We start from the raw sequence: 14621 nt of genomic DNA on the forward strand, positions 1-14621 counted from the left end.
ACAACTTGAGTATTGTGGAAGGATTTTGCATAATAATACACGTGTGGCTTATGTTGAATTGCTTGCCTTCTTAGGGAGGGTGGGTGGGGAGGGAAGAGGGGAGAGAATTTAGAACTCAAAGTTTTAAAAGCAGATGTTCAAAAAAAAGTTGTTTTTGCATGCCACTGGGAAATAAGATATACAGGCAATGGGCCACAGAAATCTATCTTGCCCTACAAGAAAGTAAGGGAAAAGGGGAAGGGTGGGGGGTGACAGAAGGGAGGGCTGACTGGGGAATGGAGCAATCAGAATATATGCCATCTTGGAGTGGGGGGAGGGTAGAAATGGGGAGAAAATTTGTAATTCAAAATCTTGTGGAAATGAATGCTGAAAACTAAAAATATTAAATAAATAATAAAATTTTAAGAAATTAAGAACAAAAAAAAGTGCAGTTTGTGTCCCACCCCACCCCCCTCCCAAAAGTAGGGACTGTTATAAAGAAATTTTTCTGGTACAGTAGAAGTACATCTGGAACCTAAAATAAACAAATCACAAAATCGCACTGATTGCATGCACTACAAAATCATGTTATCTAATCTCAACTAGGCCCTCACCACGGCAAGGCAAATACTCTATTCCTCCCTAATGGATCTGCTATATTCCACTCCCCCACTTCTACTGTTCCAAAATCATGTTCTCTTTTGTCAAACCTCCCACAGCAACTCCTCCCTTATCCTATCAGTCTCACACTTCACACTCCCCAACATTACAGCCATTAGCTATGAGCTCCCCTTCCTCCTATCATTCACATGTCTTTCTCCCACTACCTTCTATCTCACCTCAGTTTAGAGTGAAGAGAGGTCCCTTCTCCTTGCCAAAACGAATCCCTTTACCTACGTTCTAGATTGCCCTATTATCCACATCTTCAAAGTCTCCCTATCTACTTACTACTGGGATGCTTCCCTGCTGATAATTTTACATGCTGCCCTTGTCTCTCCTGAAAATCCTTAAGAGACCCTCACTTGATCGTACTATCCCTGCTGGTTTTCCCATCTATATCTCTCCTCCTCATTTTATGGCTAAATTCCCTGAGAAAGACATCTATGAATTGTCTCCACTTCCCTCCTCTCACTCTTTTAAACCCTCTGCAATCTGGTTTCCTAGACCCTGTCATTTAACTGAAACTGCCTTCTCCAAAGTTACTACCGGTCTCTTAATTTCCATATTGAATGCCATTTCTCAATCTTCATACTCCTTGACTTCAATATGAGACCTTTTCTTTTTGAACGTTCTCTCACTAGGGGTTCTTGACATTGCTCTCTCCTGGGTCTCATCCTATCTGTATGATCTCGCCACTCGATCTTTGTCTGTGTTGTGTCCACTAACTAACTATAGGTGTCCCCTAAAGCTCTGTCTGGGACCTTTTCTCATATTCCTTTAAACTACTTCATTAGGTGATATCAGCTCTCCCATGGAATTGATTATCATCTTTGTAGGTGATTCCTAGATCCAAATAACCAACCCTAAGTTCTGAGCTATAGTCCTGAATCACCAACTGCTCTTTGAACATTTCAAACCAGGCATCTCAAATTCATCATTTCCCAAACAAAATTTACCTTTCCTTAGCTCCAAATCCTCCAATTCCCAGCATTCCTAGAACTCTCAAGAGTACCACTATCCTTGACTGAGCTGCATGGCTCCAAGTAACAACAATGTAGCTAGCAGCTGCTGTAGGGGTGTAAGAGCCAACAGCACCAGCAACAAGCGCTGCCAGCACAGGTTCTTTGATCTGCTTTCCTAAGGAAAGCAACTTTAAGGGGTTAACAATCTCACTTTAATCAAACATACATATATCATTCACTTAGTTCAGGGGGAAAATCCAGCACCTTGAACTTCAGAGCAAATACAAACAAATTACAAGCATACGTTATATAAACCAAGCAAATAAACACTAATCAGGAGACAGGCTTCTGTCTGTCCAAGCAATACGTAGTTACCAGATTTCAAAGTCAGGAGGCTCATAACAATGGCTGCCCAGAGTCTAGTCAAATCACACAACACTCTTCCAGTGAATGAGAGCCCCAAACAAAATGCTAACCTCTGACTTTATATACCCTTCTTAGGGCCTGAAGTCTTCACATCTAATCAGCAAAAGCGGGCCTGGGGCTTTACACCTAGTTAGCAAAAGGGCATGGGCCTAGGGCTTAGCACCTAGCAAGACTTAATCAAAGGCACTTGATTACTTTAGCATTCTAAAAGAGAAAACAGTAAAAAAAAAAAAAAAGTCCCATCTTAATTACCATTAGACCCCATCACTCATTCCCCTGCTCAGAGAGCCTCAGTGGCTCCCTATTAACTTCAGTATCTATAAATTCCTTTGTTTGGCACTTAAACTTCTTCATAATGTGACCTTTTTCTACTTCCTTCCTTCCTTTTCTACTTCCTTCAGTGAACGCTGGCCTACTTGGAACTGCTCAAACATGAGGTTCCATATCCCATTTCTGTACCTTTGGACAAACTGTCCCGTCCCCCCCTTACCTCACCTTTCTTTCCCTGACTTCTTTCAAAATTCAATGCTAAATCCACCACATTCTGCAGGAGGCTTTTCCCTTCCACTCAACTTCCAATGCCTTCTCCTTTCCGTGTGCCTCCCACCCAGTATGTGTACCTACTTAATTAGCGTGTGGACTCCTTCCGTTAGAATGTAAGCTCTCTGAAAACAAGAACTGGGTTTTCTGCCTTTCTTTTATGCCCAGATTAGCACAGTGCCTGGCACACAGCAAGCATTTAATAAATGCCTACTGACTTAAGCCTCCTGAGTGCCAGTTTCTCATCAATAAAATGGATATAACAATATTTGTCCTCTCTACATCATCAAGCTATTGTAAGGAAGTGCTCTGTGAATTTTAAAGAACTCCACGCCTAAGTTATGATCTTCTCACATTAGTAAAGGTTTTTAAATTTAAGAAAATAAAACAGAGAAAGAAGAGAAACAGGTGCTCGGCCCAACAGGGAAGGTAAGCCACGTGCACAAACAATTATAAAACAGAACACAGACAGGATAAATTCATAAAGAAGTGTATAAACCAGATGCTGTGACAGTTCACAGAAAGAAGAGATCCATTCCAGGATCTATATTCAGGGAAAGCTTTCATGGATGATGTGGCATCTGAACCAGGTTTTGAAGGACAGGTGGGATTTCAAATGGCAAACGAAAACAAATATAGAGCAACACGAGCTGAGGCAGGAGAGCAAAGGCAAGGAGGCCAGAGAGTGCCAAACACAGCTGTGGAATAGCAGAGAGTATAGGTGAAAGGTTAAAAGATAGTTTGGCGATAAGAGAGGAGGAGTTTTTTGGTGAAAATGTAAGTTTGAAGTGTCATGGGTTCACATCATGTCATGTTAATCATGTTAAAGTGAAAGGGGATCATTTTAATCCAATCTTTTCATTTTATGTATGAGGAAACAATTTCAGGAGCAAAAATGACATGAGAATGTTCACAGATTGAATTTTTAAAATCAAACAATTATGATTACAAAAAAAGTAAACAACCACAATTTATCACTTTCTCAGGTCCAATAACTTTTTTGTTGTCCTTAAGATGTCCAAGAGCTACCAAGTAAACAAAACCTTGACTACATCTTTTAAAATAGAAGGGCTAACAATGAATTTGTTGATCATGGATGAGCAATGGAGTGATGGACCAGATAGGTCAAATGCACAATAACATCCCTATGCTAACGGCTCTTTGAATTCAACATAGAAATGCTCTCGAGGATCACCACCACAGATGTGCCCTAACTCTCCCAAATTCCCTACAGAGCAATGACAAAGGCAAACTGCACCTTAACTCTAGACTTAAACAAATCAGCCACAACCTCTGAGTTTTGGTTGCTCATATGTAAAATGGGATCAGATTAAATGACCTCACAGGTCACCTCTATTATATTATTTCTTTTTTAAAATTAATTTATTTTTATTTTTCAACATTCACTTTTATAAGATTTTGAGTTCTAAATTCCCCCACCCTCCACTGATGGCATGCAATCTGATTTATGCTATGCATGTATGATCATATTAAACATATTTCCACATCAGTCAAGCTGTGAAAGAAGAATCAGAACAAAGGGGAAAAACCATGAGAAAGAACAAGAAAACAAAGAGAAAACAGTATGCTTTCATCTGCATTCGGACTCCATAGTTCTTTTTCTGGGTGTGGATAGCATTTTCCACCGTGAGTCTTTTGAAATTGTCTTAGATCATTGCATTGCTGAGAAGAATAAGTCTAACAAAATCAGCCATCGCACAATGTTGCTGTTACTGTGTACGGTGTCCTTCTGGTTCTGCTCACTTCACTCAGCCTCAGTTCATGTAAGTCTTTCCAGGTTTTTCTGAAGTCTGCCTGCTCACCATTTCTTATGGAACAATAGTATTCCATTACATTCATATACTACAACTTGTTCAGCCATTCCCCAATCGATGGGCATCCCCTCAATTTCCAATTCTTTGCCACCACAAAAAAAGCTGCTATAAATACTTTTGTACATGTAGATCCTTTTCCTTTTTATGATCTCCTTGGGATGCTGACCCAAAAGTGGTATGATTAAATTATTTCTAAGCAATAAAGAATTACACTGTAAAACATTTGAGGGAAGGGAAAAAATCATTTGATCCTTTGATAATGAAAATTATGGAAGAGAAGATAGTACATCATATTTCCCTCAATCCCAAAGGGAATCCAGAAAACCAACTTCCAGGGCATTCTTCTTTGCTAAAGATTTTTACAAATTCAAAAACCAAAGGTATTAGGCCCTTCTCCTTATAGCCTACCATTAGCTATATATTTCCTACTAACAAACTAATAGATGGAGAGAATGACATGAAGACAAAAGGGATTTGGAGGTTTTAATAAACTTTTCCAGTCAGGTTTAACCAAAAGTTTTAATTGACTTATAGGCTGAAGTCAAATATCTTACCTATAGAAAAATTAGTTGTAGTTGAATAAACAATTGAAAGTACCCACTGTAATTGAAAGTACCCATTCCATAAAATAACTAGTGACTGGGTGGTGGTATGCTGGAGTCTATAAGACTCATCTTTCTTGAGTTCAAATCTGGCCTCGGACTAGCTGTTTAATCCTGGGCAAGTCACTCAACCCTGTTTGCCTCAATTCCTTATTTGTAAGATGAACTACAGAAGGAAATGGCAAATCACTCCACTATCTTTGCCAAGAAAATCCCCAATGGGATCACAAAGAGTGGGATACAACTGAAGAAGTGACTAGGTAGCAGGAAGAAACTCTTCATTAACAAACTTCAGATTATAGGAAGCGCATAAGGATACTAAATACTAGAATCAGATATTGGGGTTAAGTTAATTAAGCATACTGAACAGTAGAAACCTTTATCTAATTGGGACCTTTCTCAGTTTCTTCCATTGGCTCCTTTGTTGGTACCCTGAGCAAAGTGGGTGCTCATTTTACTGTAAGATTCAGATGTGTTAATTTTATGTTAAAGTGCTAAGTAAAATATAAAGTATGTCACAACATGTATTGAGAGAGCTATCTATTTAGAGAACCCGATCCTTTACCATACTAGCATCTTTCTGGTCCTGGTTCTCTCACCAAATAGTTATGTCACCTTGAGCAAATTACTTTCTCTCTTTGGGCCCCTCAGTTTCCTTATTTGAAAAATGGAGGTGATACTTGTGCTACCTACTTCACAGGGCTGCTAAGAAGAAAGTGCTTTGCAAAACTTAAAAGTACTATATAAATATGAGCTGTTTCTGTTTTAAAACTTGCATTCAGGAAATTGGAGAGCTCCTTTAGTTACTCCTCTCAAAAACACAGGTCCATCTTTTTTAATATCTGTGTTGCAATAGGACTACAAGATGTGAAATACTACAGTCTTCGGGAGAATTAAAAATGAGTAACATAAGAGATAATGGAAAAGCACATCACAGATATATGTAGGTTACAACATATAACATAAAAAACTTTGAATGAAGCAAAGGATATAATCACAGACACGCGCAAATAAAAAAAAAGACAGGCTTGACAACAATTCAAGTGGTTTACTTACTGGCAACACAGAGATATCATGGACAAATCAGGAAAGGCCTCTTTTCAAACTCATGGAAAGATATTGAAAATAGTTACACAGGATAGTCAGACACGTTGAGGTCTATATTGGTAGAAGGAATATCCAACCCAATGAGATCACAGATCCAACTGAGTATCCTACAGCAAGCATATTATTACCCATGCCAACATTTCAGACATCAGCCACCAAGAAATGTAAAGTAAAAACAATCTTTTTTAATAAGACAAGGGGTCTTAATCTGGGTGCATGAATGTGCTTTTAAAATGATAATTGTATTTCAATTGGTTTCCACTGAAAACCTATGTATTTTATTTCATGCATTTAAAAACTTTATTCTGAAAAGTGGTCCACAGGTTTCACCAAACTGCCAAAGGGGTCCATGACACAAAAAGGTTAAGAACTCTCTTCCTCTAAGAGATGGATCTCTGGAAGGAGAGACAAGGAAGGACACAGGGAGATATTTAGGTGATACAAAAACAAAAGATATCAATAAAAGATATATTTTTTAAGCTGGAAAATATCTTAAGTTAAACTAGTTTAACCTACTTTAATATCTTAAGCCTCAAAACAACCACCTCATAGCTTGTTGCTATTACCAACTATTTCACTTTCCAGCTGTGGATTACTGGAGAGGCAGCATGGCATCATGGAAAGAGCACCTAGACTTGCAGTTATGAGTTAGGGTTTGAATTCTTACCCTTAGAAGCTCTATGTAATCCTCTTTAAGCATCAGATTCTTTATTGATGAAATGTGAAAATATCCAGCCCACAAGGTTATTGTGAGACAAGTGCTTTGCAAATTTTTGAAAACACAGCATTGTGGATAAAATACTGGACTTGGGATCAGGAAGACTCGATTCAAATTCCAGCTCCCAAACTTACCGTACAACCATAGGTAAGTAATCTAACTTCTTTATACTTATTTCCTCATTAGCAAAATGCAGATAACTGTATCACAGGGTTATCATGAGGTGAAAATGAAATCCAATAAAACCCTTAAATACTATATATGTCAGATATTATCATTAAAACACATTATTGCAGAATTTAAAATTGGAAAAAACCACAGCAGCCAACTACTCCAACACATATGTGCAATATTATTATATTTTATATTATGTATGTGTGTGTGTGTTTATATATATAAGATACATAAGACTTTAAAGGAAGGTGGAACCCATCATTTCCAGAGGTAGCCAATTTCACTTTTGTACAGCTCTAATTTTTAGGAGGTTTCTCCTGCTATCAATTATAAATCTATTTCTCCACAACTTCTACCCATTCCTGCTTCTGCTTCTGCCTTCTGGGGCCAAACAGAATAAGAATAATCTCTCCTCCACATGAGACCCCTTCAAATACTTGAAGAGGGCTACCACATATCCCCCAGTCTTATCTTCTCAACAAGAAACATCTCTATTTCCTTTTACTGATCTATCTTCCTGTAACATGTACTCAAGGCCCTTCACACCATCCTCACTGACCTTCTCTGGACACTTTCCAGCTTGTCAGTGTCCTTAAACCATGGTACCCAGGACTCCAGATGAGGTTCCATGTGGCCAGAGAAAGTGGGATTATCACCTCTCTTTTTCCATGAGTTAATGGCCTTCTTCAGGCAGTCCAAGATCAAATTTGGTTATTTAGCTGCCCATCACACTGTGGATTCATATTAAAGCTTGCACTCCACTAAAACCCCAAATCCTTTTCAAAACTACTGTCTATTCATGCCTCCCCCATATTAACCTGTGAAGTTGATTTTTTTTTTTCCAAATGCAAAGCTTGACATTATCCCTACTGAAGATCATCGTATTATATTCAACCCAATGTTAGTTTGTCAAGATCCTTTTGGATCCTGACTGTCATCCATTGGGCTAGCTAACCCTCTCAGCTTTGTGTTCTCTGAAAATTTGATGAACATATCATTTAAGCCTTTATCCAAATCTTAATCCAAATATATATACATTATATATAAAATACATATACATGTATGTGTGTATGTAAACATATATGTGTAAGGAGCAGGGCCAAGCAAAGATCCCGGGGATGGGCCCTTGAAGTCCCCTAGCTTGTTAACAATGACCCACAACTACTCTGAGTATGACATCCAACTAGTTTGGAATCCATCTGATTGCATCATTGTCTAATCCTCATTTCTTCATCTTTTCCACAAGAATACTATCAAAAGCTTTACTGAAATCTATCTGCAAGATTTCCCTCATTTATTGGTTTAATAATTGAATCAAGAAGAGGAGATGGGATCTGTTCTTGATGAACCCATGCTGACTCTTTGTAATCACCACTTCCATATCAATATATTCAACAACCATCTCTTTAATGATTCATTTAGAATTTCTCCAAGAGTCAAATCAAGCCCTGTAGCCTATAATTTGCTGACTCTGTTCTCTTGTTTTGTTTTGTTTTGAATCAGGATGTTTGCATTTCTCTAATTTTGTGATACCTCCTCTCCTGTTTTCCACACACATTTGCCAGTTCTTTGAGGACTCAAAGATATAGTTCTCCCTGGGCCAGATAACTTCATCCAGGGCAACTCAATGCTCCCTTGCAATTTCCTTAAATTTCATATTATACATATATAATATGTGTATAATATATATTATGTGCGTATAGCATATATATTATGTGTGTATAATATATATCAGCTCCATGCATTACCTCCGTTAGTGATTTTTATCATTCCCAATGTAAAACTCATTTTCCTTTGCAGATGAAATAGAAAAAGTGAAAACTGAACAGCTTTGCCTTCTCTCTTGGCAGATCTTATCCCCTGGACCCCAAGAGAAAAGGTCCTATTATTTCTTTAAGTCCTCGCTTTTCTCCTCATAATAAAAAACAAACTTTTTATATTGTCCTTAGCTTGCCTTGCCTGCCCCAACTCATCCTGAGCTTTAGCACTCCTGACACTACTGTCATATTCTTATCTTCATTCTCCTATGCTTCCATCTTCCATAGATTTCTTTTTAAAATCTGATTTGGCTGATGAGTTCCTTGTGCATCCAACTACATTGGCATCTTTAGACAAATCCTATGTTTCCTCTCCACAGGCTCCCATCCCATCTCTCTTGACCTGCCCTCCCCTAAAGCATTTTAATCCATGGGATCCTATCTTTCCTCTAAACCTTTTGAAATATGCTTTCCCAAAACCTAAGGTACATGTCATTTCCTCTCCTTCTCTATCATAAATCTTGTAATCAAGTGGTCACTTCCTCCTAAGGAGGAATTTCTACTCCAGCACTAAGCTACAGAATTTCCCTTGTTAATTACTCTACCTTTTAAAGGATGAAATTATTACTGAGGCAAGTCAACAATCTTTAGCTGCTCCACTTCTGGCAGTGGGAGAATGCCAGCAGATGTCTGCATTAATGAAGTCCCATGACTACTATATCATGGCTCAGGACTGGGCTTGTGATGGTTCCCCCAACTCCTCTATTTCCTCTCTCTCCAGGTGGTCTTTAGTATCCTCTAATGATCAGATAAAAGAACCCCACCAAAAACTAGAGTTTTCCTCCTTTGACCTTCACCCAAATGTTCTCCATCATGCTTCCCCCAGCTCTCGGTCCTAAGATAGCTGTCCCACTCCTCCCTGCCCTGCACCCCTTTTACTTCTTCCCCAAGATGAACGGCAAGATACTTTACTTCGCCTTAACTTCATAATGAACTCTTACACTACTTATCGCAGTACCTATGCCAAAGACAATCAGTAAGTTCAATACTGCCTTCAATTCCAAGTTAGAGCTCCCAAATAAGTTGTGTCTGAAACAAATTTGGATCATGCATTTGGGTAATCAACTCTGGTCAAACATGAAAGATGAAAAATTAGCATCTTGACCCTAGAATCTGAAGGCAACACAAAACACAGTACCAAACACATGATGGATCCCCCAGGGCTAGTCCTCTCTACCACTCTAAACCTGGTATCTTATTTCCTTACTATTTATAAAGTGGTAAAATTGAAGATACAGGTGGTATCTCCCCCCAAAATGCCCCTTCGGAGAACCCCAACAGATGATTACATATTCTAAAATGTGTAAGAAAAATCAATGAAGAGCTGCTTAGGCAAAATTAAAATGGTCTTTTACACTGTAATGAATATTCAGAATCCCTTAGCAGAAGCAATGGAGTCCCAAACTCAGAAGAAAGGCACCCTAGACTAAACCGGACAAAGCTGTGAAAACCTAAGGGAGCTTTTTAGTGAAACAACGAGTCCAGAGAAAAAGATGAACGCTAGGATGAAAAAATTCAGTTTTTGAACAAACAAAATCAACGCAGTTAAAATTAGGAGTGGCAGAGCTGAGGAAAGAACCTGCTAGAGAAGACTTAAGAGCAATGGGAGGAGTTGACAGAAAACAGGAAGAACATAGCAGAGGAGGAAAAGAAAATCCAGGAAGTAATGATGGAGAATTTCTTTCCCGGTCATGGAATGTGAATAAGGATCTAAGTGCCTAAAACCAGGAGAAAGCCCAGTCAGAGATTTTCCTATAAGCATAATCCAGGAGACATACTAGTTGAATTGTTGAGGCAGGTGGCTATGAAGGCAGCTGTTGTAACCAGAAGCCAAAAAGGGATGATGAACCTGAGGCCCCAGCAAGCCGGCAGACTGAAAAGGGTAGTGACAACAGGGAAGACCAGGGAGATACCCGGTAATATTTTAAATCTTAATTAAGCTGATTAACATAAGACTACACTTGTAAGATTTCCCCACAAGTATGGCTGGTACCCTAAAATCCTCTCACAGTAATAAAGGTTTCTTGTGTTTTTGGACAGTTTATGACAGACTGCAGAGGACAGAGTGAGGAAAAGAAATCAATTCAAAAAACATTTATTAAGGACTCTCAACTTGCAAGGCACTACGGTTGGAAGGTCATAAACTTAGGTAAAAGGCCACAAATTCAATCTTTGAAGGAGAAATCTTAAGCGTTGAATCTTGCACGATAAAATATAGCAGCTAAACTATCTGAGGAAGCCTTCCGGTTGGAAGCTAACCATCCAGTTTAACACCTCACATTTCACAAAAAACAGAAGTATTTCATGCACATTTCAAAGCAGCTGGAATCAAAAGTTTTTTTTTAAAGCCTAGTCTCTAAAACACCCCCAAAATATTCTCTCTCTGCCGCTCTCTCCACACCTCCCCCCCCACCACCACTCCCCAGCCAGATCTGTAAGTTCTGACACTGGGCTGGGGGGAGTGTCCAAACATGACCCTGGCAGAAGCTCTCTGCAAATTTAGACCTGTCACTGGTCATCCGTGCATGGAGTGCCATGTCAGGCCGGTTTCTTGCCAGGGGCTGGTCATTAAAAAAAAAAAAAAGCCATAAACGATGACTGACATCACTTGAGGAGAACGGCAAAAGGAAGGGAGGGAGGGAGGCTGGGTCCCCGACCCACCTAGCTCGCTTGCATCTCTCACATGCCGCCGACCCCCTACCCCCCAGTCCCACGGCTGACGCTGGAAAAGAGATGGAGGAAGGAATGGGGCACGCGATACCCCAACCCTCATTTGCTCCGTGTGCCCCCTACCCACCTGCCCCCTACTTTGGCCTCGCTGAACTGGGGGAGGGGGCCAGAGGCGGAGGCAGTGGAGACCTCCCGCCACCCCACACGGACCCAGACACCTCTTTCTCCGCCCCCCACCCTCCACCCCGGGGCTGATCCTGGACTAGGCGGCGGGCGTCCAGCGCGAGCCAGGCCGGGGCCTCCCTGGTGCAATAGGCTATCGATTCAGCCGCCTGTCGCTAGGAGCCCCAGGAGAGCGAGGCCTACATCTCCCGGGCCTCGATTTCACCTCTCTCCCCTACACACGAGGGGAAGCCCCGGGGCGAAGGGGTGGGGGGGGGGGCGGTGTGAAGGAGGGGGGCAGCGCGAGCCACACTTTGGGGAGGAAGGACAGGGGAGAGGAATTAGCCCGGAAGGGCAGAGGGTCCACCTGCAATGGCAATTCCCCCTCCCCTACGGAGACCGAAGAGGCCGAGGGGGCGTGCAGCCGAACCTAGCTGGGCCGGGGGGGGGGTGGGAGGGGGAGGAAGGCGGAGATGCGAGCGGCCGCCCGGCCCGGCCCCTCCTCCGCCCCGGCCCCGGGGCCTTCCGGGCCTCGGCCGCCGCAGGGTCCCGCGAGTGCACCTGGGGAAGTAGCTAGAGGAAGAGTTTGCCGTCAAACTTTGTCAGGGACGGGGCGGCCCCAGCCCCGTGGCACCGACGACGGTGCCGTCTCCCAGTCCCCCGGCGCTGAAGGGGGCCGAGCTAGGGAGCTGTCAACCATTTTAGATCTTTTTAGCCCAGGCATCGCCTCCCTGCCCCCGCGGGAGCCCCCCTCCCCCCCCCGGCCCTGGCTTTGGCGGGACTCCCCTCCCCTCCCCGCGCCGGGGCAGGAGGCGGAGGAGAAAGAAGGAGCCCCGGGGAAGGGGGAGGGAAGCGAAGAGGTCGGATCTTACCTGAGACCAGCCACTGGCCTCCATTGTTGGAGAACTCAATGGCATTGACACAACCGAAGTGGCCGAGCAGGTCCTTCTTGTAGAGGTTTCTGCAGCCCCGCAGGCGTCTCCTCTGGAAGTCCTGAGTGAGCAGCGGGTCCCCTTGCAAGCCCCGCTGCGACAGGAAGCCCACCACGGACCTCATGCTGCTGCCCCCGGGGCCAGCTCTCTTCTTCATGCTGCGGCCCCGCTGCTCCTGCCCTCGGCGGCGGCGGCGGCGGCGGCTGCGGAGGAGGCTGAGGCTGCTGCGGCTGCGGCTGCGGCTGCGGCTGCTGCTCCTCCCGCTTCTGCCGCCGCCGCCGCCGCCGCCGCTCCCTCCGCTCGCCGCCTCGGCCCGGCCTCACTGCCTTCTCTGCCTCTTCCTCCACCCGCGCCCTCTCCCCCTCCTCCTCCTCTCTTGGTTATGATTATGATGATTTTTTTTAACCAGCCATGGCAGACAGAGCGAGGGGGGGGGAGGGGAGGTCTGGACACTGCGAAGCTTTCGCTGCTTCCTGATCTTCTCTCCCTCTCCCTCTCCCTCCTTCCTTCTCCTCCTTCTCCTCCTCCTCCCCCTCCCCCGGCCCAAACTCCTCCCTCCTTGGATCCCCGCCTCCTTCAGCAGCTGATCCTCAGCTGCAGCCTGGCTTCCTGAATACACCGCTTTTCCTGGTGGCTTTCATAGTGACGGCAACACCTTCCTTACCGCCCCCCCCCTTCCTCCTTCCTCCTTCCACTCTCCTCCTCCTAATTCTCCTTTTACCCTCCTTCCCCCACCTTCCTCCTCCTCCTCCCCCCTCTCCTCCCCCAACTCCTCCTTCCATCCTCCTGCCCCCCTTTCCTCTTCCCCCGAGCTCCCCTCTTTTGGGGTTGTATCTGTGATTTCATCAGGATAGAAAACTCCCGGATGAGGAAGCGCCCCCTCCCAAAGCGGGTCTGCCCCTTTCTCGGCCACTTACGATCCCGGAGAGAGTTTCCTAGATCGCGAGTCTGCTTCAAGTGTTTTGCCCAGGGCCATTCAGTGGGGACTTGAACCCAGGACTTCCGGGCTCTCAGTCCACGCCTCCCTGCTCAACTCTTCTTGGGCAGCGAATCTTTTCTTTCGTATTTCTCTTGCAACCCCGGGTGCCCGCCTCTCCGAGTTGCAAGAGGAGGGGGTTCCTTCCGTCTTCCTCTGTCAAAGGAGCGGTTTCTTGCTGAACGGGTGCATGTGTTCCAGCGAAATGGAATAGCATCCAGGTCCTTCCGGGATCCGGGTTCCAGGAAAGCCTTTTAATCCTCCTCCTACCCTCCAAACCCCCGACTCGAACTACTGGGAGGCCGAGGATGCTCCCGGATCTTGCTGCCCTCGGCTCAGCGCCGCGGGTCCTCCACTTTGTGAAGTTGGATGTACGTAATAATAAAAGGTGCTCTGGATTTCCTGCCCCAGAACATTTGCTCGCTGTACTCTCTGAACCCGAGAGAATACGTTTAACAGCAAAGCATTGCAAAATTAAGGCCAAACACAATGACAGGTTCGATTCTTCAGTCAATCCTCAGCCTCAAGAATGAACTTGAGAGGGTCTGTTCCCTGGCCCCACCCTCTCTCAGAGGGAAGGAACAGCTGGGGGCAGTCTCTGGCAGTCCAATATCGGCAGAAATTTTTAAAAAATAATAATAAAGTTGCTCAGCTTTCCTGATTTCTGGACCCAAGGACGAGATGCTCTAGAGTTTTGCTTATGTATAAACATACCTCTCTCCCACCAGTCTTCCCCAAATAGACCCTTAGTTCTCTCTCACCCCTAAATTTATCCATACCAAACAATAAAGAAACTTTGAATCTGGTGATCCCAGAGGTTTATAAAAAAAATAATAAATGACCCTTAAGAAGTGAACTTCAAAATGCTTTTCAGATACCCTACAAAGCAGAGATGCTAAGCTCTTCTGGGAAACAGACAACCCTCACTGTATTTCATAACTGATTTTTTTTGCTGGACAAAAGATGTATCCTTCCAAAACACCTTTAGTTCGATGGTCTAAGTTCCTATAAAGATTCTTAGTCAGTGGAAGCCTGCTGATGTGCAGCAGCTAACTATACAT

General features: G+C 43.5%; 1 protein-coding gene across 1 annotated transcript in view; it reads right to left on the reverse strand.

The window, feature by feature from the left end:
- The window catches only part of DCAF5 (DDB1 and CUL4 associated factor 5), a 124162-nt gene extending 111245 nt beyond the window's left edge, over window positions 1-12917 (reverse strand). The window contains exon 1 of the mRNA XM_036734893.1: window positions 12525-12917. Coding sequence (XP_036590788.1) covers window positions 12525-12741 — 217 coding nt within the window. The 5' untranslated portion in view covers window positions 12742-12917. The remainder of the gene's footprint in view (window positions 1-12524) is intronic.
- Between the last annotated feature and the right edge of the window lie 1704 nt (window positions 12918-14621).

The sequence above is a fragment of the Trichosurus vulpecula genome, chromosome 8 (assembly GCF_011100635.1).
Source record: "Trichosurus vulpecula isolate mTriVul1 chromosome 8, mTriVul1.pri, whole genome shotgun sequence".
In the NCBI taxonomy this organism is placed as follows: Eukaryota; Metazoa; Chordata; class Mammalia; order Diprotodontia; family Phalangeridae; genus Trichosurus; species Trichosurus vulpecula.